At 40.6% G+C, this 25,757-nt stretch overlaps 1 protein-coding gene across 11 annotated transcripts in view; it reads left to right on the top strand.

The window, feature by feature from the left end:
* The window catches only part of Cdca2 (cell division cycle associated 2), a 42,662-nt gene extending 18,890 nt beyond the window's left edge, over positions 1-23,772 (top strand). For 4 of the 11 annotated variants that reach the window (XM_030247603.1, XM_011244913.3, XM_006518420.4 and 1 more), the window contains 5 exons: positions 210-285; positions 1,902-1,987; positions 3,198-3,326; positions 16,622-16,790; positions 18,930-23,772. In XM_030247603.1, the coding sequence (XP_030103463.1) occupies positions 210-285; positions 1,902-1,987; positions 3,198-3,326; positions 16,622-16,790; positions 18,930-20,092 (1,623 nt within the window). In that variant the 3' untranslated portion in view covers positions 20,093-23,772. Of the gene's footprint in view, positions 1-209; positions 286-1,901; positions 1,988-3,197; positions 3,327-3,828; positions 4,589-16,621; positions 16,791-18,929 lie in introns of those variants that run through there. The other 7 variants (XM_030247604.1, XM_030247602.1, XM_011244912.3 and 4 more) reach the window with 3 other exon arrangements.
* The last annotated feature ends 1,985 nt before the right edge of the window (positions 23,773-25,757 follow it).

The raw sequence follows: 25,757 nt of genomic DNA, 5'->3' as shown, positions 1-25,757 counted from the left end.
CAAATACATTTGCATTATGAGGGTGATCATGGTTAGCTTAGACCTTCTCGTTTTCTATTGTTTTTCTTTTCTTTTTCTTTTTTTAATTTCTATTCTGTGGTTATAATTCCTCCTACCCAAATAAGGCATTATTTTTCTTTGTGGCATGTCATTTACATACTCACTGAACTTAATGGGATCTAATAATTTGTACTTTTTTCCTTTCTTAGGAAAACATAGAGCCACCTCAGGGATCATTTGCAAATCTGAGTCTTAGTAAATCCTCACTCTCTGAGACTCCTCCAGGTATTATTTGTGTTTGTCTTCTGTGGGGTGTAGTGAGAGAGAGAGAGAGAGAGAGAGAGAGAATGTGTGTGTACCCCCGCACGCGCATGAAGGAGGCATTACCTGTTCTGTGGTGCCCCTCACCCTCTGCTTTTACTCCTTTGAGATGGGCTCTCTTACCGAATCTGAAGCTCGGCTAATGTCCAGCAAGCCCCAGTAATCCTGCTTTCTCCGTTCTCCCATGGCATTGAGATTACAAATGTGCACGCAGCCTTGCCTAGCACCCACTTTGCTTTTTGAGACTGGCTTCATCATTAGTATAGAGCTTGGTCATTAGACTAGCTGGTTGTCCAGCCAACTAAGAACCTGCTCTTCTGGAATCTAGGAACCCTCCCAACCCTAGGGTCGTATCTCATGCCATAGACTGCTCTTTTTATTTTTTTAACTTTGGATTTACTCATTTATATGTATTGCTACCCATGTTTATGTATGTATGCTGTACCTGCAGAGGTTAGAAGAGGATAGAAGATCTCCCTGGGCAGGCAGTTGTGAGCCTTCCAGTGTGGGTGCTGGGTACTGAACTTGGATCCTCTGGAAGAGCAGCCAATACTCTTAATTGCTGAGCCATCTCCTCCACCCCCACCCCCTGTACCTGGCTTTTTTGTATGGGTCTGGGCATCACACTCAGGTCCTCAAGGTCAAGGAGCACTTTGACCACTGAGCTGCCACCCTAGCCCCTTAACTCTTGTTTTTAGCACATAAAACTCAATCTCTTTATTTTTAAATTTTCATATGTGGTACAACAATATGTTCTTGATTTTAAGAAAAGCAAATAGGTTGTATGAAAAGTTACCCCTTCTTTTAATTTCAAGTGTTATACTTGATAGTCCCCCACAGTTAACTTAAATGAGTTTTCACTGCTTCAAGTTGATAATGCACAATGCTGCTGATCTCTTAGCCTATTGAGGATCAATAATAGAGTTCTGTGTTTTCACAACTGACAAAGTGAAACAATTTGGACTGTAAAGACCATTCCTTTTTTTTTTTTTTTTTTTTTTTTTTTTTGGTAAGGACCATTCCTAAATGACCACAAGTCTTACCCACCATTAGCATGGTATTCTCATTGCATATGCTTGCCAAGTATACGTCTTTTGCGATCATAAGACATCTTTCCTGATTTTTCTGACACGCCTACCACACTTGGCTGACAAAGCCGTCTTGTGAGTACTTGGATTATGAACTGTGTATTCATGCATCTTCCCTTCGAGATCCTGGGTTTGTGAGCTCAGACTGTAACAAACTAAGTTACAGGTAAATTTTAGACTCTACTCTGCCATGTTCTAAGCGCTGAACATATCCCACTGTGTTTTCTTTGTGCTGTTACAAGCATCAAGCTTGTAAGTCTGAGGTGCAGGTGAGGGCTCTGCTTTGTGCTTCTAGTGCACTCGGTCTGAATACTCAGCAACATGAACTCCTTTAAACACTGTCTGGATCTCTTTTTGCTCTTATGTATTACCTGTGCCTAAATACGACATTTAAGAGCAACTGTGACTCAAAAACACTATGCTGTTCTTTAACCATGTCATTCGGGTTGGTTTTATGCTAAGAACCTAATTTTGTTTGTTACCTGATATCAGGCACTAACACTTGCAGTTCTTTAAATAAAGATGAAGAAATAATCTGCAGTATTGTTAGACCTACACGGACCTCTCAAAGAAGAAAGGTAAATACTTATATTAAATCTTCATGGTTGCCGGGCAGTGGTGGCGCACGCCTTTAATCCCAGCACTTGGAAGGCAGAGGCAGAGGATTTCTGAGTTCAAGGACAGCCTGGTCTACAGAGTGAGTTTCAGGACAGCCAGGGCTACACAGAGAAACCCTGTCTCGAAAAGCCAAAAAAAAAAAAAAAAAAAAACCAAAAAAACCAATCTTCATGGTCATGGTGGTAGAGGAAATCGTGGTTTTTGATGGGTCCTGTTAAGAATTATTACATTGTCTTATTTGTCTGTAACCTGGAGTCATGTCTTGCTGGTTTGATTTTAATTCTACTAGGAAAATCCACTAGAACAAGAGCTTCCCTTCAGAACTGTATTACTATAAAAGCCAAGCTACTTGTTAAATTAGTTTTAGATCTGTATGATTATGAGTTTTATTATATGTGGAAAAGATCCACATAAAATTAAGAGCCATAAAGTAACTTAGTACAATACTTTTTGGTTTTGGTTTTTCAAGACAGGGTTCCTCTGTCTAGCCCTGGTGTCTGGAACTCTGTAGACCAGGCTGACCTTGAATCCACAGATATCTGCCTATCTGCCTCCTGAGGGCTAGGAGTAAAGGTGTGTACCACTACCACCTGGCTAGTACATGCCTTTTTAAACTGTTTAGTTTGTTTTCTATGGTGGCATTCAACTGACAATATATAAGCATCACTTTCATTGGCTGCATGTCTTTTGTTCATTAAGTTACATGTAATTGAATCTTTGTCTACATCTTTGTATATAAGCATACCTATACTATTATTGGATGTCTTGATGAAAATCATATGTTCTAGCCTAACTTATAGTTGATAATTTATTATAAGATAATAACAGCAAATTAATACCTGGTGAATTAATAAGCCACTAGTTTTTAGTACTTTTTTCTTCCTAATACAATATCCTTCTCAATCTATGCTTGATAAGTTAGAGAATGTTAATTAATAATTCCCTCTTTTAATTTGGGTTAATGAACCTCTAATGAAATATATAAAAGTAGATAGGAGATTTGACTCAGTGACAGAGTGGGTACCCAGTCTGGGTTTTAGCACCGAGTACTGAAGGTGGGGGGCAAGCTGGACGGGCCTATCGTAGGAAGAAAGGTTAACGTGAAACCTGGGTTATATCGTGAACGTGACTGTCCGTGTCCTATATGTCCTTACTTTGATTTCCTTGTAGCAGACGCTGAGTTCTACAGGTGTTTGCAGCTCATATACTACACAAGCTGAGCCCCGTAAAGAGAAGATGAGCAGGAGGAAATCTCGAGAAAAAAAGCACACAAGCGCGGCACTTCCTAAAAAGAAACAGGCAAGAATGCTTTTCACATTTAATACATATGGTAGAGTACCTTTCTTCACTGTATGGTAAGGGAAACAGGGAAGGAAGTATCTTTTCTAATGACCTGGGACTAGTTCTGCGTCAGTGTCCGCTTAATCTGTATGTCTTCCAGCACAGTAGCAGTAGGCATGTGGAACTGCTCTCATCTCAAGTAGTCTACTTTTTTTTTTTTTTCTGCCATGTATCCCTGTGTAGCCCAGGTTGGCCTTGCACTCACCATCTTCCTTCCTCCCTCAACGCCCGGTGCTGGGAACTTAAGTGTCATACCAAGCTCTTAAGATTCTTCATGGATGTGCATATCTTATCTTTAATGCTTTTGATCCTGAGGGAAAGGTTTCGTGGGCACCTGCACCAGTTGCTGTCTTGTTCTCCCAGGTGCAGTCAGTCAGGCCACACTCAAACCAGGTTGTTAAGCACACACTCATTGAACTTTGCCTGTTATTTGTGACAGTGACAGAATGATTGTCTGTAGGACCGACCAATCCTCTGTGAAGGGGGCCACATACCGCCTGCACTGTGAGCTACTTCAGGATATGAAACTGTACTGTGCCAGCATGATGATAGCAACCCTGACAGTCAAGGCGCCCTCAAGCCCTGCATCTTTAAACTCTCCTTGTAACTGGCCATGCGTGCTCCATGTGGCTGGTACCTGCCTGGTGTCTGGCAGGGGGATGAGTGAGTGAATCAGTCATCCTATAGTCACAGTCGCCTCTGTCTAAAGAAAGATTGGAAGCCAACTTCGCAGGTGCTGGCTGGCATTGTTGTGTGCTTAGCTGATTACACATCGTTAATAGCATTCCTTTCCCTTGGCCCTCTGGTGATGCTTGCTTAGAAACGCTAACTTAGCCTCCTCTCTGACCTGAGCCTGTGTCTATCCATTATCCACTTACTGCCATCCCTTACTTACACATAGTCATTCTACCAATGATAACCTGATTCTCTGGCTACTCAGATAGTCACAATTTTGTTTCCTAAGTTTCCTGAATTTCTTGAGCTATTTCATCCGTTCTTGTAGTAATTGTATTTCTGAGTCCTTTTCAATCAGCTTGTCTACCTGGCAATGGTTCAGCCCCAAATTAGTTATTCCTTCTGCCATCTAATACCGCTGCCGAGACACAGATGTGGGCATGCTTTCATGTAAAGCCATGGCTTCGGATGTTACCTAAAACTGAATCTCATCTTGCGCTTTACCTGAATTACTTTTCCAATAAATACGGTCATTTCGTCACTAAGATCAGTGCAAACTTTATAGTGTTATTCACAATGGATATTTCAAATGTATTTAACATAATAAACCACTCACTTGCAATAGTTATTAAAAGTTGATTTTCCTTCCACACATTCTTAGCACACATATTCCTTAGAATTCTACTCTCTGCCCTTGTAAATCCTTTGCTCTCTGTGACTTCATATGCAGCATGGTTATTAATGCTCAAGTTTTAAAATCATGTCTTCTTGACTTGTAAATTTATGTTCAACTGCCTGTTTTACACACCCTCTAAAATCATCATTTCTAAAATTAGTCCAGCTCCTCAGGAAGCCCACAGAAAAACTCCATGATCTTCTCTCTTGCTGCGTGACACAGAAAGGATTACCTTTTCCTTATTGATTAGCACAAATAACCCATAGTCATCAAATTCAGACGAAACTGCATTTTTTTCTACTTTCTTTTCCTTTTTAGGCTTAGGGAAATGATGAAAGATTATCTTGCTTTAAAAGTCTGTTTGTGTTCATTCAATGGTATGCATGACACTTGTTGCAAAAGAAATTGATTTTTTTTTAATCTATAGCTTTAAAAAGCACAGTTAAGAAAAGTGCATATATATTTCTTCCTGCAAATCAGTGGCCAGAAACTTCAGGAAGGGATCAACATTAGATTGCCCTAATCCCTCCCAAGACCCTGCTGGATTACTGTAATTGATGTATGTATAAGCAATAGAGGTGGAATAGCAATGAGAAGGGGTGTTAAGCAACAGATGACAGCCTTCAATGAATTTCTAGAAGACAAGGCAGATGGGAACATGTTGACGGATAGAAGAGGTGGAAAGATTTACAGTTCTGAATGTGCTAGGAAAGGAACTAGAGGGATCTGGGAACCAGCCTGCTTATGGGAATCCCAAGAGACTCTGGCCCAGAATTGGCAGGTACAATGGATGAGAAGCGTGAGAAGTAGTACTGAAAAAAAGATTAATTGAAGTCTTATATATGGAATAGTCTGCACCAGTTTGGCATGCTGTCCCCCTTTCCCACCCTGATGTTCAGAACAGATGTTGCCATCTAGGTTAAAGCCCCATTCTGGCATTTGTAAATTCCCACAATCTTGACAGCCAACTCTTACCCTCACACAAAGCCTAACAATTGAGATTTAGCTTAAACTTCACTACCTTGCCCTGCCGCACCCCACCTGAGCACACCTGAAGTTCCTAAGAAAAATTTCCATACGGTAAGGGGACTGAGCTGGAGCACTCAGAGAATGCTTATCATCAGTGTAGTCTGTGCTTAATGATGAATCAGATCGTTGCCTGGATCCAGTGTTGTTTTAAGAGAAGAGAACAATACTAATGAGTTACAAACAAAACAAAAGCCTGACCTCAGAGAATAGAAGAAACACACACACATATTTTGTTAGGTTAAAAAGGGGACAGAAAAATAATTATAAAAATGGAAATTTAGGAGGTTGCAGGTGGTTGTGTGCCTCCATCTGACTTCTCAAAGCTGCTGAGCCACTGATCTCCATAAGTGGTCCATGCCCTTGAACCTGTAAGAAGTAGACAGATGGCCACAGTGCTCACTGCATGTCACCAATCCCAGGGCAGAGATGCATCATCAGCTGCCTAAGAGCTGAGATTCCCCTCCAGTATTGCATGGATGATTTCAACTGGGGGCAGTGCTGCATCTTGATCCTGATGCATCTGGATGGTTCCCAAATCCAGGAAAATCCACCATTTCCTCATGGTCAGGAAGGTCAGAGTCTTAGCTCTGCTGCTGTGAAGACATGCGCAGACCAAGGCAAGTCTTAAAAGCAAGTATTTCACTGGAGAGCTGCCTTACAGTTTCAGAGGGTTGGTTAGTGCGTTCTCATGGTAGGAAGCATGGGAGAGTGCAGGCAGCCCGGTGCTGGAGAAGAAGCAGAACACTCTACATCCAGGTCAGCTGGCAGCAGGAAGAGCTAGACACTGGGTCTGGTAAACTTAACTGTCTTGCTGGGGTTCCAGTAAGGAAGCTGTGTAGAGGGAAAATGTGCATCATTGAAAGCAGTTGTCCAGGAAGTATCAGACCTAGAGATAAAAGTTGACTTTGAATCCCTGACCTTTTCTCAGTCAGTGAAGCCTGTAGAGTTGCAGACGTCCCCACGGGGCCTGTGTACAATGGGTCACTAGGACTGTTTGCGGCCTTTGCTCACTCAAGTCATGTTCCCTTTTCATTTTGTTCACATTCGAGCCTTATTTGTGGGATATTGTAGTACAATGACTGTGTTATCAGATAGGTAATTTTGGTTTTTTTTTTTTTTTTTTTTTTTTTGGTTTTTCGAGACAGGGTTTCTCTGTGTAGCCCTGGCTGTCCTGGAACTCACGCTGTAGACCAGGCTGGCCTTGAACTCAGAAATCCACCTGCCTCTGCCTCCCAAGTGCTGAGATTAAAGACGTGCGCCACCACACCCGGCTCAGATAGGTAATTTTAAAAATGGCAATAAAAAGCTAATCTTAAGTAAAAAAACAGATCGGAAGTAAACCAGCACATAGTCCACTAAGGGAGGTATTAAAGAGAGATCATGACTTCTCTCTTATTAATCCTGAGACCAGGGCTGACAATGGGGACATCTTCTAATACAGGTGTTCATGGTGCTGTCTCTCATCAACACATGCTCACATCTCAAACCCATCATGACACAGCTCAGATGGTTTAATGGGTGTCTGCGCTCTGATAGGGAGCTTTAAAAGAGCAACAGCAGAAATATAATAGAGAGAACGGCTTTGTAGTTGTTGAGGCCTGGACATTCGTATACGTACAGTGCTAGGTGGCGGGTTGTAGGAAATACTGAAATATGCTTTTGTGCTTATTTAATTGTGCATGCATTGTCATTGGTTGAAGAAAAAGCCAATCTGGAGCTGTTCAATATTAATATTAATTTCCTGTTTGCTTGTATTTAAAGAAAGATCAAATCTATTTTCACCACAGCCCTTCTCCACATAAACATGTATATGTGCACATATGAATATATAATAGTAGTCAGACTGGAGAATAAAGGAACTTCAAAAAAGTAGAGTACAAGAAAGGCTATCATAGGAGAGGTGGATAACCCATCCAAGGGACTTCACTAGGGTTCAGAAAGGAAGAAGGAAGTTTTAATAGAATAAATAAAAATGCAACATTTCTCAAAATGAAGGAGAGGGCTTTTCAAGCTAAAGGAGACTAAGAATGCCTGTTCTCTTAGTTAACTTTTCAGTTGCTATGGTAAAACACCATGACCAGGGTAACATAAAAACATTTAATTGGTCCTAGGTTCTGTAGGGGTAGAGTTTAACATAGATGGTGGAGTAAAGGCATGGTGACAGGCGGTTGGAGTAGAGGCCAAGAGCTCACATCTCCATCTGTAAGCAGGAAGCAGAGAAAGCTAAGTCCAAATGGTGTGTGTTCTTTTAACTTCAAAACCCACCATCACATAGTTCCTTCAGTAAGGCCTAACCTAATCCACCCCAAGAGCCACCAACAGGAGACTAGAGACTTATAGAAGAGATCTCATTCAAACCCCGACAACTGGTACAGTAGAAAGGCAGGACATACACATGTCAGTATGAAACTAAAGCACACAGACAGTAGAAGAGTGGACTTTGCTTATAAAGAGACAATCTGAGAGGCATCAAATTTCTCAGAAATTAAAATGCTTTCCGGGGGTGCAGAGATGCTCAATTGCACTTTCAGTGACCATTTGATCATCAGTAAGGATAGCCCCTGTGGCAGGAGTTGGTAGCGATGGACAAACAGATACCCTCCCATTTCTCTGGTGATGCAGATCTGGACACAGGTGAATTTGGAAGGAAAGACCCACTGACAATACAAAAAGAAATGTGTCCAAAGTCATCTATTATATCTCTGTAAGGCAGAAGATTAAGCACAAACCAAATGCCACCGGATATGAGACTTGATTGATAAAGTAGACTATCCACAAAGTAAGTATTACAAAGCTGTAAAAAATAGTGAAGAAAACTTCCATATGCTGCTATGGAATGATGCCAGAATATTCTTACTTACATACTTAGCAAAAAAAAGTTATGAGCTGTGTATCAGAGACAGTTACTGCTTCTCTCTCATTAAGTCACATTTTTTCATTTCTTTTCTTTTTTTTCTTTTCTTGTTGTTGTTTTTTCGAGACAGGGTTTCTCTGTGTAGCCCTGACTGTCCTGGAACTCACTCTGTACACCAGGTTGGCCTCGAACACAGAAATCCGCCTGCCTTTGCCTCCCAGGTGCTGGGATTAAAGGCGTGCCATCACTGCCCATCCAACTCACATTTTCAAGTAGCAGTTAAAATGGTCTTTATAGAGATTAAGCTAAAATGAGGTCATGGGGGGTGGGTTCTAATCAAATCTAACTGTTCTTATGAGAAGCAAAAATGTAGATATAATACCAGTGGTGCTTGTGCACAGTGGAAAGACCATGTGCAGACACAGGAGAAGGCCATCTGCAAAGCAGGGAGTTAGGATAGACAAGCCAACACAGTGATCTTAAACTAAAAGCATCTAGATTGATGAAAATAATGTTAGCCTACTGTCCTAGTTTGGGTTTCTAGTGCTGTGAAGAGACCATGACCATGGCACCTCTTAAAAAGGAAACCACTTAGTTGGGGTTGGCTTAGTTTCAGAGGTATGGACCATCATGGTGGGAAGTGGGTCAGTGCGCAGGCAGACAGGTGCTGGAGAAGGACCTGAGAGCTCCACATCTTGATCTGCAGGCAGCAGGAAAAGAACTGTGTTTTACGAGCCTGGGCTTAAGCATCTGAGACTTCAGAGCTCACCCCAACAGTGACACACTTCCTCCCACAAGGCCATAGCTATTCTGACAATACTATATCTCCCAATAGTGCCACTCCCTATAGACCAAGCATTCAAATACATGAATGTGGGGGCCATACCTTTTCAAACCACTATACCTACCAAGCATGTGATGACTTTGGTAGGTTGGTTCTAATACCTGGACTGCCATTATCTAAGAAAACAAGAACGTGTGTGTGTGTGTGTGTGTGTGTGTGTGTGTGTGTGTGTGTGTGTGTATGTATGCAAATAGACACACACAGAGTTGGTTTTTTGTTATTTCCTTAAAAAAAGAATTATTCAGGACTGGCAGCAGAGTTTATTGATAAGAGCATTTGTCATCAAGTCCTGGGACCCAGTTTGTTCTACCTGATCTACCTTTTGGAAGGCAAAAATCAGTTCCCCTCAAAGTTATCTGCTAACCTCCACATACATGCTATAGCATGTATACACACAAACACACTGTGACTTTAAAAGAAAAAAATGTAAGCTCATTAGCCTATAGGGACTGGTAACTAGGAAAAATATATGCTATTTTTTAGATTTGGCTTTGTAGCCATGCACATGGTTTTCATGACTGTAAGTAACAGAATTCTTAAAAATTGAGATCAGAATGAAGCAATTTTGCTATATCAAGTTTAACCTCCTTAAACAGCTTTTAAAGCTGGGAATGCAATATGTTATAAGGACTAAAAATACAAAGAAACAGTGTGAGACACTCATTTATAGAAGTTAGTTTAAAGTATAAATTTTTATTTAGAATTAATGCCCCAGGGCTGGCTGGCTGGCTCAGTGGTTAAGAGTACTGGTTCCTCTTCCAGAGGGCCTAGAATAAATTCCCAGCACCCACATGGCAGTTCACAAATTGTCTGCGACTCCATTTTCACACACAGACTCACATAAAATAAATCTTTAAAAAAAAGTTATTAAGACTTCACTATGATTAAGACTAAATTTGGAGCTAGGTGGTGGTGGTGACAGCAACAAATGTCTTTAATCTCAGCACTTGGGAGGCAGAGGCTGAGTTTGAGGACAGCCAGGGCTATACAGAGAGACCCTGTTTCAAAATGAAGAAAGAAAAAAAAACCCTAAATTTGAAGGGGAATTATCAGTATGAGTTTATCAATCTTTTCCGTTTAAAATGATTTTTTAAACCGTTCTATTGATAATAAGAACAAGTCTCCCTGGTCCCACTGCTATATCTTCCTGTTAAAAGAGACCTGGGTTCCAAGGAGAAAGAGTATCAAATTTACAGCAGCATGTGTAGAAAGTGAACCTGGGTCTGTCCTCTAGTGCAAGCAAGGACATTCCATAACTAAGGTCTTATTAAAGGAGACTTAGCTATCTGAAGTCATTACAGAACACTGAAACCCAAGCGCACGATAGGGAGTAGTGTGTAAGCTGGGACTGGTGCCTCATCCAGAGGTGCACTGGCATTCCAGTTCACTCCTCTCAAAGTGGGAAGTGAAGCCAGAGCTCCATCTCAGATAAGCAACTGAGTAGTTTCAGCTCAGTCGTGAGTGAGAAATCATCTAAGCTCTAAAATTATTAAATAAGTTGGTGGGATAGCAAAAGGAACACTTAGCAAAATGTGAGGTATTGTGGAGTTGAAAAAGTATATCCAGACTATATATGACAAAAGGACAGCCAAAATAGTTAAGGAACCCAAAAGCAAGAAATAAGCCCAACTTTTAAAATGGACAATGGATGGATGGATGGAATTTTAAGAGTATATACAACTAAACACATATATATGAAATGGTGCCCACAGTACTAATTGTCAGGGATAAGGGACTCAAAATGAATGAGATGTCATCTCACACCTATTGGTCCTGGTGTTGTGGAGCGATGGTAGCTTTTGTTGGGAATCTAATGAAAGGTATCCATTGTGGAAAACACTATGACCCGGTAGTCCCATGTCTGGGCATTGAGAAATGAAGTCAGCTTGTCAAATGGATAGCTGAACTTCTATGCTTATGTTCTAATGGCCAACTTTAGTTAACCTAAGTGACCATGGAAGGACAGATGAGAAAGAAGGTGTATTTACACACTATAAAACTATCTGGTCACGAACATGAAATACTGTCATTTGCAGCAGCATGGTTTGAGTTTGTGGGGTGTTGTGCTAACTGAAATTAGCAGACGCAGAAACAATTGCAGTATCTGACATGGGATTTTAAAAACTCGGATTCAGAAATAGTGATCCGAGTGGTGACTGGTGAAAGCTGTAGGTTGGTGCACATTAGGCACCTGTTAAAGGGTACAGTTTACCAGACAGAGTGGCACATACTTGTAATCCCAGCACTTCAGCTGAGGCAGGAAGATTGCCACAAGTAGCTCCAGGCCAACCAGGGCCCTATATATTGAGGCCCCATCTAAAAAGAAGAAGGGGTCCTTTCTGAAGTAAATCACACAAGGTTTCCATGGTAAAGAACACACTGGGAAATTCCTAATCATAGTTTAAATGTTCTCAACAAAGAAAGTATGTGACAGGTCTGATAATTAGCTTAACAGATTAATTAGATATATATCAAAATATTGCCTTGTACACCATAATGTATACAGTTTTAATTGGTCAGTTACATAGATTGCACCTGTTAATGTTTGTCAAAACTTAGTCTAACCAGGCTTTCAGGTTCCATGTTTTAGTAGACACAGGAATATAAAGATATAAATATGAGTGCAGCTACCCAAATCCAGACTTCAGAGAATTCCTTGAAAATTACTCAATGAGTAGATGGGTTTTTAAAGCTCCCTCTCCCAGCATCCCCAAAATAAAACTCCACAAAGTAAGAGGAGCTTAGAGCTTTATCAACCTAGTAGGTGGTATTTAGACTTGATTGGAATCCTGAATTGGGCAACTGTGAGAGGGTGTGTTTTTGACCAGCTAAGAAGTCCAAATTGAGGAGACAATTAGGGGAAATTGCGGAGTTGCAAGTTTGACGTTGAGATCACTTTCAGAAACATGCAGCTGTAAGAAATAAGGAAAGATGCCAAGGACTTTTGTCCATTTCTCCTTAATGAGGTCTCTTGGCAAAACTAATAAGGACCACAGCCAGTATGCAAATGTAGTCAGGATACTAGACATGTTACTGACACAGCCTCTTCTGTTGTGTTTTATAGCAGCCATGTCTCCTTCCTACCCATAGCTCCTGGTAACAACCACTCTGTAATTTTATTTGAGATTGTGTAAATAAGAGACATATATTATGTTTCTGTAGACTCATAATTCTGTGTTTTTCTAGGTTATCTATATCAATACTTCTTTATTAATTTATAATTATTTTTAAAAGAAAACAATTCTCAGTCTGGATAAACGGTAGGGTTCTTTCAAATGAAGTGATACAATATTCATGATATGCTTTAAAATCCATGGATAGGGGATTATAAATGACACCAAAGTTCTGTGTTTCTAATTACAGAAGTTGCTTGGTAGGTACATGGGATTCAGTATCCGACTCTCTCTATCATGGGTTATTTAAAGTTAGAAGTGTTTTGAGTGGACGATGACTAAGAACTATACTGCATCGTTGGAGTCACATCAGCATCGGAGCAGAGCTTTAGAGTCTTTTCTTTAATGTACAGTTTTGTCGGCTGTACATGTGCCAGGATTGCGTTGAATCTTCAGTTTCCTTTTGAAATAACATTTCAGCGTGTTGCCTAGGCCAGCATTGGACTCCTGGGCTGCAGTGGTCCTCCTGCCTCAGCCTTTTTTGTGGTGGGTCTACAAGCACATGATAGCACATCTAACCTTTTTTTTTTCCCTCCAAATGTGTATGGGTTCATCCATCTGAGGATGTGTACCACCCATGGGCCTGGTGCCCTCAGACCAGCAGAGGTACATGGATCTGGAGTTACAGTAGGGTGTGAACTGCCATGTGAATGCTGGGAATGACATCAGGGTCTTCTGTAAGAATAACCCGTGCTCATTAATCACTGAGCCATCTCTCCAGCCACCTCCCCTGACTATTTTTTGATAACTTTAAACCTTTTTTTTTTTTTAATAAATGATGTGACTGGAAACAATGAAAAGCATTTACTTCTCCCTTCTGCCCTGTGGGAACAATACCTGATTTGGAAGGAAGGAAAAAAGAAGTAGGGGCAAGTTTCTTCCATTGTCTTCCATCTACTCCAGGATTTCAGATCACGTGGCTTCTCCCAGGGTTCCGTATGTCTTTAGTTACTGTGCTAGAGGGAAGGTGGTTTTGTGTTTTGTTTTGATACTAAGTAAATTCCAGTTTGGGGCCAGTTTTTACACAGCTGATCAGATCTCATGGACCTTGTTTTATTTTGCTGGTATATTAGCTCATGACTTTAAACAGAATTTTAGTCCTTATTCACATGTCTTAGTTAGGGTTTCTATTGTTGTGATTAAACACCATGACCTAAAGGCAAGTTGGGAAGGAAAGGGTTAATTTGGCTTACCCTTCCATATCACTGTTCATCAAAAGAGGTCAAGACAGGAATTCATTTCGAAGCTGGCTGTAGGAGCTGATGCAGAGGCCATGGAGAGTGAGTACTGCTTACTGCCATGCTCCATGGGGCTTACTCAGCCAGCCTTCTTAGAGAACCCAGGACCACCAGCCCAAGAATGGCATCTTGCACAGTGGGTTTGGCCCGCCCCCATCAATCAGTAAGAATGCTCTATAGGCTTGCCCTCTTAGAGAGGCATTTTCTTCACTGACGCTCCCTCTTCTCAGATGACTTTAGCTTGTGTCAAGTTGGCATAAAACCAGCCAGCATATTCACATGTTAGCAGATTTTAGGTAAACTCAACACAGTTCATTTTCTTTTACACTAGTGTTTTTACAATATGTGAGGTCATGGATGTGCTAATTAGCTTGATGGAACCATTGCATAGAATATACGTTATCAAAAAGGTATTTTTCCTCCCAAAGTAACAGGGAGGAATTTGGAAGATTTAGAATAGCCTAGCTTGGGTAGAGTCAAGCCCTGTGCTAACCAATTCACATTTGAGCTCCTTTGAGATTTTTTTTCTCTCTCTCAAAAAAAACCACAAAAACAAAAAACAAGAAGGTAAGAAAAGCAAAAACCCACTAGAAAACATAGAGTCTGATTTTTGTTGTCCATCCACTTCCTGCCATGTGGTTTATGTACCCACTGTCGCTTGAAGAAAAGGGATTACTCCTCTCCCACCATCATTTCCAATACCTTTCTGGCTAGGGGTGGGTCTTGCCCACTTCCCCTCCTTCGTGCTGGGATTTTTGCTGACTTGAGCTTGTGCAGGTTTTGGTACCCTACTGCGACTCCCATTCTGCAGAGGAGGACAATCTTCAGTTGACATTACTTGGCAGTTAAATGATAAAATTTGAACCCAGAGGCCAAATGTTTCTCTTCTGCAACACATCTGTGAACCCCACCTTAAAATATTTCTTTTCTCTTGGCTTCTACATCCACTGACCAAGCCAGCATTTCCTCATCCAGTCCATGAAATATCAACAGATGTTCCATAAAAAAGAAAATTTAATGGAAAAATATTTAACCCAGCACTTTCCTTATGTGCATAGAGATTATTTATATTGAGAACTTCTCTCTAAATCACATTCAATATCTATTGCATATCGCCAAGGGCAACATTCATCTTGTAGCATTCTAGAATTATTTTGGCATGCAATGATGTGTTTGGTTTTGTTTTTATAAGTTATCTATAGATACCTCAAGGAACACACAGCTCTGTGCCATTTCTGTGTTCTTGAATCTCCTCCATTCCTTTACACCATTACTTTCTCCTAAAATCTTGTATGCAGTTTCTGCAGGATAGGCTCACAGGTGTGTCTGCCTACCTCAGTGTGCAGGAAACATGGCTTCTACTCGGTTCACTGTAGTATAAAAGGGCTGTGTTAGGTGCTGTTTGTGCATGCTTGCCAGGGCTGTATATGCCAGCTTCCACCTATGCTCTGTGCTGAGTGCCTGCAAATACCACGCCGCCAGAGCACTTGCCCCAGGATTAGAGTGGAGCATTGTGCTTTCTGTGCGTTTTTGTCTTGAAAGCCTGTTGGCAGGATGCTCTCTTGCCTGTGTGCCTGGAGACTGTGACTGTGTGGTGACTGCTCTTAAACCAGGAGTCCTTAAATACCACATCCTATTTACTTTTATTCTCACTGGCTTTACCTCCTTAAAGGTTTAGATGGACTCACTTTCTGGAAATATTAATTGTCAAAACATGTTTTATGTCAAAAGTCTTAAGAATATCTTTCATTTCTTTTGATATTAAGTCTTCCTTCGTTTCAGTATAATGTTTTAATTTCCCTAAAGTTTTTTTCCATATGGAACATTTTTAAACAAAACTATTTCCCAGTGCTGGTAGGGCATTCAGAATTAAATATAATCCTACATTCCATAAGTTATTAAAACACTTTAAAAATTTTTTGTGGATATTCACATTTTATAAGTCAGCTGTCTTCTTATTGTGGTGGCCTGGCCTCTTTTTCTAGAACTCAGACCTAGATCCTTTTTCAAGCTAGGCCAGTACTCTTCCACTAAGCTATGTCCTAAGCCTGTGTGATCTCGTTATTTTAATCGTGATTAATTCATTTGTTAGTTTCATAAGTTCATCTTTCAATGATTACTTTTCAGTGTTATCTAAGCACCTGTTGTCTCTTCAACAGGGTTAATGAACAGAAAGCAGCCTCCCATAGCACTTCAGTAGGGAATTTATACTTGTTTAATCTTTTTATTTTATTCTTTATGTCCATATAATTGTTTGCCTGTGTATATGACTATTTGTGCCTGGTACCATTGAATCCTGTGGGACTGGGGGTTACAAACAGTTGTGAGCCACTATGTTGGGGGCTAGGAATTGAACTGAGGTAATTGAGAGGAACAGCCAGGGTTCTTAACCACTGAGCCATTTCTTCAGACCCTACATGCTAGATTAATCTTAGAATTATCATACCTGGTTATAAATAATTTCATTAATTAGCTCTATCCAACTGTATAACATCTAATCTGCCATTTTACTTTCGCAAATTCCAGAGAGAGTCCACATGATTGAGTTAGGATTCCTAGATTACCTTTCTGGCATTTGAGCTTAATTTTTTTAAAATAAAATGACTGGTTTCAAGTTTTTCTTTAAAAAAAAAAAAAAAAGCTCAGAAACCTTTAAAGAGTTAATTGTATAAATGATAGAGATAGCTTAGACATAAAAGGGCCTCAATCTATCATGGTGCTACATCATTCTCAAGTTATAATGTCTTAATACATATCTTTTCAGGTTTTAAAAAGTTACAGAAAAAAGAAAAAGGGGAAAAAAGATGTTGAAAAATGCTTTTATGGGCCAAGAGACATTGCATCGAAGAAGCCACTCCTGAGCCCTATTCCTGAGCTGCCTGAAGTCTCTGAAGCGACTCCTCTGGCTGACTGCACGCAGGGGACGAGCTCAGGTGCTGCTCTCGGGCCTCTAGCGCGTTCTCTCGCCGTCCTGTCTGTTTGCACTGCACTCTCTGCCTCTGCCCTTTTCCCATACGCTCTTATAAACAAGACCAAACTTGTTACCAGTAAAGGAAGTTGAAGTCTGGAACCTGTGAGGAGGGACTTAGACTCTTTCAGAATCTGACAAAATTCTCACTTTTATCAGAGAATCCAGACCCCAATTTTCCATGTAATTTTGGGAGAGATTATTTCTGTTCGTCTACTTTTTACTTCCTCGGGCATTTTGTTGTGATGACTTGTGTTACAGAACTGAGTTAGAGGGAGTTGTAAGCTGCCGTGGGGGCTGGAGCACATCATGTAGGAGGAACAAATCCTCTGAGCCACTGAGCCCTCCCCAGCCCCTAGGATGGCTAAGCTGTGAACTGAGTTTTATTGCTCAAACTGGTTTTTTGGTTTTTTTTTTAAAGTACCTCCATGTAGCATGGTGATTTTTGTATGCAGCCATTTTTAAGTAGCTACCTTTGTCTAATGTCCCATGATTTTTGCCTACTTTCTTAAAGACTTCAAGAAGCATGGTATGTATGTCACTATAGACCTGGCTTCCACAGGAGTCTCACAGAGGCAAAGCAAGAGTTTAACAGCTACTCAGAATAACTCATTTCAGGCTCATTTTCCTTTCTTCCTGCCCTCATGTGGGTTGCCTTGGAATGGCATGTCTGCTATTTCTACCTGTTTAATCTGGCCTTGATTCTACTTAAATATTAAAATGTTACTGCCTTCATCGCAGGGAAATACTTCTATCCTGTTTTTTAATCTATAACTACCTTGTCACCCGAAAAGAAGGTTTGAAGAATTTCCAATTTTTTTCCATCTCTTTCTACAACTTTCTCTCCCCAACACCATTTTTTTCCTACTATGCTAGAATATATATAACTGTGTTTGTGTGTACCAAGTTATAAAAGAGCCTAGCTGCTATATTCATTGTAAATCCTGACCTGTATGAATCTGACTCTACATACTATTTACCTGCTCTAATCATAAATGTGTTTTCAGATTGAAACTGATTTTTTTAAAAACTTTAGGCTTAGCTATTTTTTATATGTATCTTTCACCTTTGATTTCATTTAAAACACTTTTTATATTCACTTGATGATGAGCTAATAACATCTTAGATAATAGAGACAGAATCTAACAGCATTGATTTCAAGTCATAAGAACTGAGTTCCTCTGGATCAATGGTTGCTGACCCGTGAATTGCAGCCGTCTTGGGAGTCGAATGACCCTTTCACAGGGGCCACTTCAGACCATCAGAAAACACAGATATTTACATTATGATTCTTAACAGTAGCACAATTCAGTTAAGAAGTAGCAACAAAAATAATTTTATGGTTGGGGGGTGGTCACCAAGCCATGAGGAACTACATTAAAGCATCGTAGCGTTAGGAAGGCTGAAAACCACTGCTGTAGAACATGTTCCTTGTTCATCTCAACCCTTCCTAGTGGTTTTCTCACCTAGGAAGTACATGCACAAAGCTACATGTGATGAATACATGCACCAAGCTACATGTGGTGTTCTTACCCAGAGAACGAAGCTTATTTAGTCAGAAAGGAGGAACAAAGGCTGCTCTTTGAGATTGTGGCCCATGGCTCTGTCTACAGTTATATGGGAATTATTGGAAGACATGACTGCTGTACGACTCAGCTGCTATGTCTTTAAATACTCAAGAATTCTGATTTTTATCACCTTATTACAAGAAGATATTCATAAAAGAATTGGAAAGTTGTGATATCCCTTTTTTTTTCAGGTAAATAGGAACCGTCTCTCACTATTGGACCTCGTGCTCTGGGAAGTACATTAGAGAAAAGGAAACTGCTTAAGACAGCAGTCTCGTTTTCCTAGTCTGAAGTTGTGTGCTGTATTAATTCATGCGTTGAACACTTGTTTTCTTAACCTGTGGGCTGGGCCAGTAAGAGGGACAAAGTGACAGATGAGGACAGGAACCGTGTGATGAGTGTAGGCTGTGTAAGTTCTGAAAGCTGAAAACGACCGTATTATAGCGAGCGCATGTATGTCTATGAAACACTGCTCATTTGACAGGCATTGCACTGTTCCTTTGTAATTGACTCTAAGTGTGCTTATATGCCCGTAGATGATTTCAACAAATGTGGTCAGCTGGAAGAAGTGAACTCGTTTGAAATTCCCACACAACGGAAGAGACGCTTACCACAGAAGGCAGATTCGCCTGAGCTGGACCCAGCTCATCATCAGTCTCAGGTCTCTGACAAGTGCTGCTACCTGTTGCCTCTCACTACTGCTTCTGAGCGAGGGCCAAATGCCAGTACCAGAGACACAGGCAGTGAAGGGAACACCAGAGCGGAGAGTAAGTGTCAAAGTGCAAAGGAGCCAAAACCCGGGACCAAGATGGAAAGCGGTCTTGTGCCTCGGGCTTCTGTGACCCAAGATCACATCGTGTCCAAGAATCCAAAACCTCTGGGCAGCCCTCAGAGCCAGGACCTTTTCAAGGCTGGTCAAAATTTGGAAAATCCTTGTGAGATCCTTATTGTTTCAGAAAGTATGAATCTAAAGTGTGAGAAAGAGAGTGAATGCTTAGCTCCACAGGGGAGTCTGCAGGGCAGCCCTGTCTCTACTGACTCAAAAAGAGACCTTAACTGTTCAGAAGATGTCCTCATTCAAAATATAAAAGAACCCGCAAGCCACAGTGAGAATGTGGGAAGGAAATGTGCAGGGAATGGCAGCCCTGGCAGTGGGAGAGAGAGGAAATGGAGAAGACGCACAGTGTGTTGTGGGGGTCAGAGTTCATACCTGGAACAAAATGGGAACCCTGCGTCTTCCTGCAGTGGGGAAAACTTTGTGGAAATTAGTTTAGAAAGCGTGCAGCTGATTGAAGAGCTGTCTAACACCATAGAGCAAAGCTTTCAGAGAACAAGCAGTAAAACCAAGGTGAGACGCAGCACAAGGCTCCAGAGAGACTTGGAAAATACAGGGCTTGTGTGGCTGTCTCCAAGTCCTTCCACTTTGCAGAAGCCCAGAAGGAGAATGACGATCTGCACCTTAGACAGCAGGGGATTTGAATGTCCATCCTCCAAAGAAGAGACCATATCCTCAGGACAAAACCCAGGGCCGCTGCCCGCTGTCTCGGGCAGTGAGAGCCAGGGTGTTGGTTCTTCTGCGCTACCTAGGAAGAGGAGAAGCCTTTGTGGGTCTACCCTCACAGATGCTAACAGTGCCACCCAGCCACCAGACTGCAAGAGAAAACCCTCGCTCAAGGGAGAAAGCGCTCAGCTGCCCTGAGGGGGCTGGGCCCAGGAGAACAAAGGCAGGAACAGACAATCCCACCTGGCATTGGCTCTTAGGGAAGAGGACCCAGCTTCCTGTAGGCCGCTTCAGTGCATTGCACATTTCTAATAAAAATCATTTGAGTTATGATGACTTTAAGTAGAAATACATTAATTTCTTTCTTCTCCCTCTAAATATATTTGTTTGTCTTTTTGTTTTGCCTTTGTTTTGTTAAAGCATTCCTTTCTAGATCCAGCAATGTGTTTCTGCAGTTTTATTCCTTTTACCATTTACCACTAAAGGCTTTGGCTGTTCTGGAAAAGGACCTTTAGAATGACTTATTCTTTTCTTTGGGTTAAATTGACCAGCTTTGATGACTTCATTGTCTGTCTCAAATCAGAGTTTTCCTTTGCTAATTAAGTGACAATGAGGCCCTGTATTTGAAATTTTAATTCATTGACTGGAACTCTATAGAGAAACTATTGTAAATGAATATGTAATTAAACATAACTGTGCAGTCATCCTTCCAGATTGTTCAAATCGGTCACAGGTAATCTGAGTTTCATTCATTGTTTCCTGTTACGTTTACATTTGAGAAGTAGAAACTTAGAAGTGCTCCAGGAAATGTGTTTACCCACATGAAGCTTGGTGTAGTTGCCGATTTCTTCTAAGCGTCTCCCTGCACTTGAACTTTGTATCCTAATATCTAGTCTATTGCTTGCCTGCTCCCTCAGCGCTAAGCCTTCTACAACCTCCTAGTCTCGGTGGCAGCAATTTAAATATCTAAACCACCAGTAGACCTAGAATCTGCAAATCTTATCATTAAACAATGGCCCCAGAAATCCTTTAAATCATTAGCTGTCCTTCAGCCTGATAGCAGAAACATGTTAACAAATAGAGCTCCCTATAAATAACACACCAGGGAAGAAAGCTCCTGCTGGGCGGCCCATTTCCCCCTCAGAGGTGGAGCTATTTGTTACCGCCTTGGCACCGCCAGGTCTGGAGCCCCTGCCGGGAAGGACTGATGTATTTTACATTAACAGGCAAAGTGAGCCCCAACTTCTTCTGCTCAGGGGCGACTTGTCCAAAACTTTCTTTTATCTCTACAAAATCATTTATGTGCTTTTCTCTCCTGTGTGTGTAGTCACTAAGTCAGGACCACTAAACACACCAAAAAGAGAACGAGTTAACTTGTTTAGAAATGTTTTAGGTTGAGTGAGTTTTAAAAAGGGTGGAGAGTCCCAAACCCAGACTTAGCAGCATGTGTAAAAGGCCTTAGGCTCTCAGGACAGTTTTAGTGTTCACTGATTGCTATTTGCCTCTTTCTCTGTTACGGCTTTGTTAACTCAGCTGCATCTGATGGGCAACAGTTTACAAACTCGATTCTCAAAGTTCTGGCTGATTGTGGTTCAGTTTGTCTAATGTCAACTTGGTACCTACAGTAAAACTGTAAGTCCACTCGACAAATTATGTTCATTCTAAAATGTTTCATTATTAATGAATGGCTTGGCTGATATTTATAGACGTCCCTTAAACCAGTGGTTCTCAACCTTCCTAGTGCTGCAACCCTTTAATACAGTTCCTCATGTTGTGGTCACCCGCCCCCATAACCATACAATTCTTAATGTCTTGTTACTTCATAGCTAATTTTGCTACTGTTGTGAATCATAAATTTTGTTTTCCAATGGTCTTAGGTGACCCCTGTGAAAGGGTTGTTCATCCCCAAAGGGGTTGTGACCCACAGGTTGAGAACCACTGCCTTAGTTTCTTAAAGAATATTAAGGGGCCTAATCTACCATATCTCGCCCGTATCAGATGCTTAGTGTAAAGTTAACTTCTGTGTCTGATCACAGTTGCTACATCCATCCCCTCCCTCATGTCTTTTCATTAATGGTAAACCGAAAATGCTATTTCTTTGCTTTAAATCTTTTTTTTTCTAGAAGTAGCTAACCCTGGATGCTTACCTTAGACTGTCTCTGGTCTTCCTTGATTCTGTCCTTGCAGATATTCTCATTTCTTCCAGAAGATGGCAGTGTGGTTCCTGCAATTTTCCTTCCCTGGGCAAACATGAAGGCCAGGGCTGCTTGTACCTACTGTGGCTTGAACTTCTCTTATATTTTCCCTCAGTTTTTATCAGAAATTGATGAGTATGTGTGGGGAAATCAGAGGACAAATAATTTAAATGAAGTATAAACAACTTTCTGTGTACAGAAACTCAGCTGTCATGCCTCTTCCAGACATCTTGTGCCCATCAAGTGTGGTTTGCCAGTGTTGTCTATACATGCATGCATACACACACACACATGTATTACGTATGTATGGATACATTAGATAGATAGATAGATAGATAGATAGATAGATGTTAATTTGCAGCCTCTACTCCACAGAGTCTCATGACTGTCAGTGTTACTGAGGACAGCCCTGTTGCCCTCAGTCTCTCAGCCTTATGTGGAATTATTGCCTTTGGACAAATGAGGATGTGAGTTGTTTCCTTCTTTTTGGTTCTAGGAGTTGATGACAGAGCTGAAGTGATAGCTAGATTCTCTTCTGTAGATTCTGGAAAGTTCCTCTGACATAGAGCTAGCATCTCAAGTAAACCAGCTTACAAATGCTGACCTTTTGAAAAGAACATACTGTTTGAACTTTGGAAAATGTATATGGTTACACACCACCTTGACGTCAGAGTAATATCATGTCTGACAACCCAACCCTCACCCCTAGCTCTTACAGCTAATGATTTGAATTCAGTTGTACTTTTTGCTTTTTTTAGAATGTCACAGAAAAGGAATCTCAGATGATTGATTGATTGGTCAATCGTTTGTGCCTATGTTTTAAACAGCATAATGCTTTTGAGATTTATCTGTGTTCCATGTTGTAAATGGTTCCTGCTTATTGCTGGATGTCACTTCACTCTGCATATTTAGGTTATAAGATTTGGGGCTTTGTTAAGGATAAAGTTATATACTGTTCAAATGTTTCTTTTTACAAATACACATTCCCGTTCATCATGGAGACTTACTTAGAGCTAGAATCTTGATTTGTGTCTCTCAGTGGCTGGTAACGAACATTTCCCTCTGTTTGCTGTCCTTGTGCCCTTGTCTGTTGGGGTGTCTTACCCAGGATGTTTGTTATTAGTACTGAGTTGAAAGTTTGTTGCATACTTTTTGCATTTTTGCATACAACTCCTTTACTAAGTTTTTTCTTACTAATATTTTCCCCATTCCATGGCTTATTTTTTTGTCTGTTTTCTTGGTATTATCACTTTAAGAAAAGGTTTTCATTTTGTTGAAGTTTGAATTTATTTATTTTTCTTTTCTTCTTTTCTTTAATGATTCATGTCTTTTGTGTCCTAAGGATAGCCAGGCATGGTGTTTCATGTCAGTAATCTCAGCACTGGAGAGGCAGCAATTATTGTGAGTTCAAAGGTAGCCTAGGATATTTAGTGAGTTCTAATCTTTTCCTGTCTGTCTCAAAAGACAAAAAGATAAAAAAAAGACATTTCCCCAGATCAAGAGCACAAAGATTTTTCTAGAAGTTTCATGGTTATATTTCTTGATTCGGTTTTCTATCTACTTGGAGTTCATTTCTGTGTGCCATAGATGCTGGAGTGGCCTTTTGTTTAAGTGGAAATCAGCAGGCACCATTTGTTTAAAAGCTCATCTGTTCATTAAATTGTGTCAATACCTTTGCTGAAATCATGCTCCTGTGTCTGGGCCTTATTCTGTTGGTCAGGATGTTTACCAGTGTCACAGCATCCTGAAGGCTCTTCTCCTTGGGCTGTGAGTTTTATCACTGTTTACTTATGGGGATAGACTAAAAGCTAGCTGAAGCAAAGGGTTAACCAGTCTGGGGGGGGGGGGTGCTTCATCATACCCAGAGTACACTCCCTTTTGGAGACCATGAGTCAGGAGTACAAGCATCCAGAGAAAGGGTGGGAGGCCAGCTTCCCTGGAAGTTTGAGCCCAGTGAAAGTTTACTGGAGTTCATTTGCATCAGGACCTTAGGGCCCTGATCATCGTTTACGATAATTAGCTTTATTTAGACATTGTCTTAAATTAAAGTTCAAAAATAGGTTTGCCTTTTTTTTTAACAAAAGATAAATTTGTTTCATTTATTTTCATAAAGTATTAGAGTTTAGTTTACTATGAAACCTGTCATTCCATGCTTAAAAAGTAACCTTAAGATTTGAAAACTGTTTCTTACTAAACTGGCCAATTTCCCTGCACCGAGTCATTCCAGCGTTCCAGCATTTATTCAGCAACTACTGTGTGTGGGCATTGTTTCTGAAGACTCTGCTCTGTTTTCTCCAAGAGACAAAGTAATGGTGTAGGGCAGGCTTATAAAGGCCTCCCCAGCTCCCTTCTGCCCTCCAGGTGGGACCAGCTTCTGTAGGTCAGGCTGCTCTGCTTCTTCGGAGGATCGGAGGGACCGTCCCTAAGAGGCACATGCTTTACAAACACCCTCTCATTTCTTCTCCTGTAGGCTTTTCTTGTGCATTCCCCCCACCCCTGTTAGGTTTTAACCAGTGAGTACATCTTAGTGAGGCATAAATGTGGAAGACTAGTACAGAATTAAACAATAAAAATATAAAGACACTTCTCTTCTTACACCTTTTAAAATCTGCTGTCACATCTTGGTCTCAGCAAATCCTACTTAAGTCTTAGATCAAGTGAAGTTGTTATTAAACTCAAACAAACACACACACACACACAGAGCAGAATTCTCTCTTAAATTCACTGGAAAATTGCAAGACCTTACATAAAACTGAGCATAGAGTGCCATGACCTAACAATTTCAAATATGTCCAGTATGTCACTTTTGGGCATTCTTTAATCCTTTTCTTTTTTAGTGATTCAGCAATAACCTAATTGTTCAAGCGAGGAGATGAGTAATTATTGTCACTAAATAGACATTTTTTTCTTATGTCTTCAACTGAGGTCAGACCCTAAAGATTATCATCCTAAGAATTTATTACAGAAGTAAGGGATTGGGATTTAAGTCTTTTCTGAAAGTGTCTGTTTTGGTATGTTTAAGCATTATGCTATATATGAAAAGAAAAAAATGAACATAAGAGTCCTAAGGAAAAAACAGTTTGTGTTATATAAGGGCTGGTTGGAACTTTGTCATTAAGATTCCCACTGCCCAGTTGAAAATACCTTCTTTTAGGTCTCTTTACTTTCTCATTTGTCCAGAATGTTTAAATTGAGTGAGTTGTTTGCATTGTGAAGAAAGGATGCTCTGCAGAGCCACAGGCAGCTGGTATTTTAGGTTTAGATAAAGGAAAAAATCTGATTTCCAAAAGCTGAGATTTTGCTCTCTGGGATCTCAAGGAAGCTCTTAGACTTGTTTGTTATTTTCTCATTTTTTTTTGGCCTTAGTCACCTTTAAATTTTCCTGCTTTATGATATTTCTGCTTTGAGAGAGGCACTATCATCTCCAACCACACTGCATCTCCAGTTTTCTGATACCTTGAGTGTGTGGTGGTAAACAGAATTAAATGTCATTTCCTTCACTGAAGGCGCCTTGGGTGTTTACAAAACTGTTCTTTCAAATGTCTGCTTCAAGTATTGAAATAATTTTTTCAGTATGAAATTGACATCAGGCAGTTGAAATTTCCTAGCAGGAACTGAGAGAGTGGTTTTCTTTTCAGAAGGTAAGTTGTATGATTTTCTACCTGACA

This window comes from Mus musculus, chromosome 14, assembly GCF_000001635.26.
Source record: "Mus musculus strain C57BL/6J chromosome 14, GRCm38.p6 C57BL/6J".
NCBI lineage: Eukaryota > Metazoa > Chordata > Mammalia > Rodentia > Muridae > Mus > Mus musculus.
This window is presented reverse-complemented; position numbering and strand designations above follow the sequence as displayed.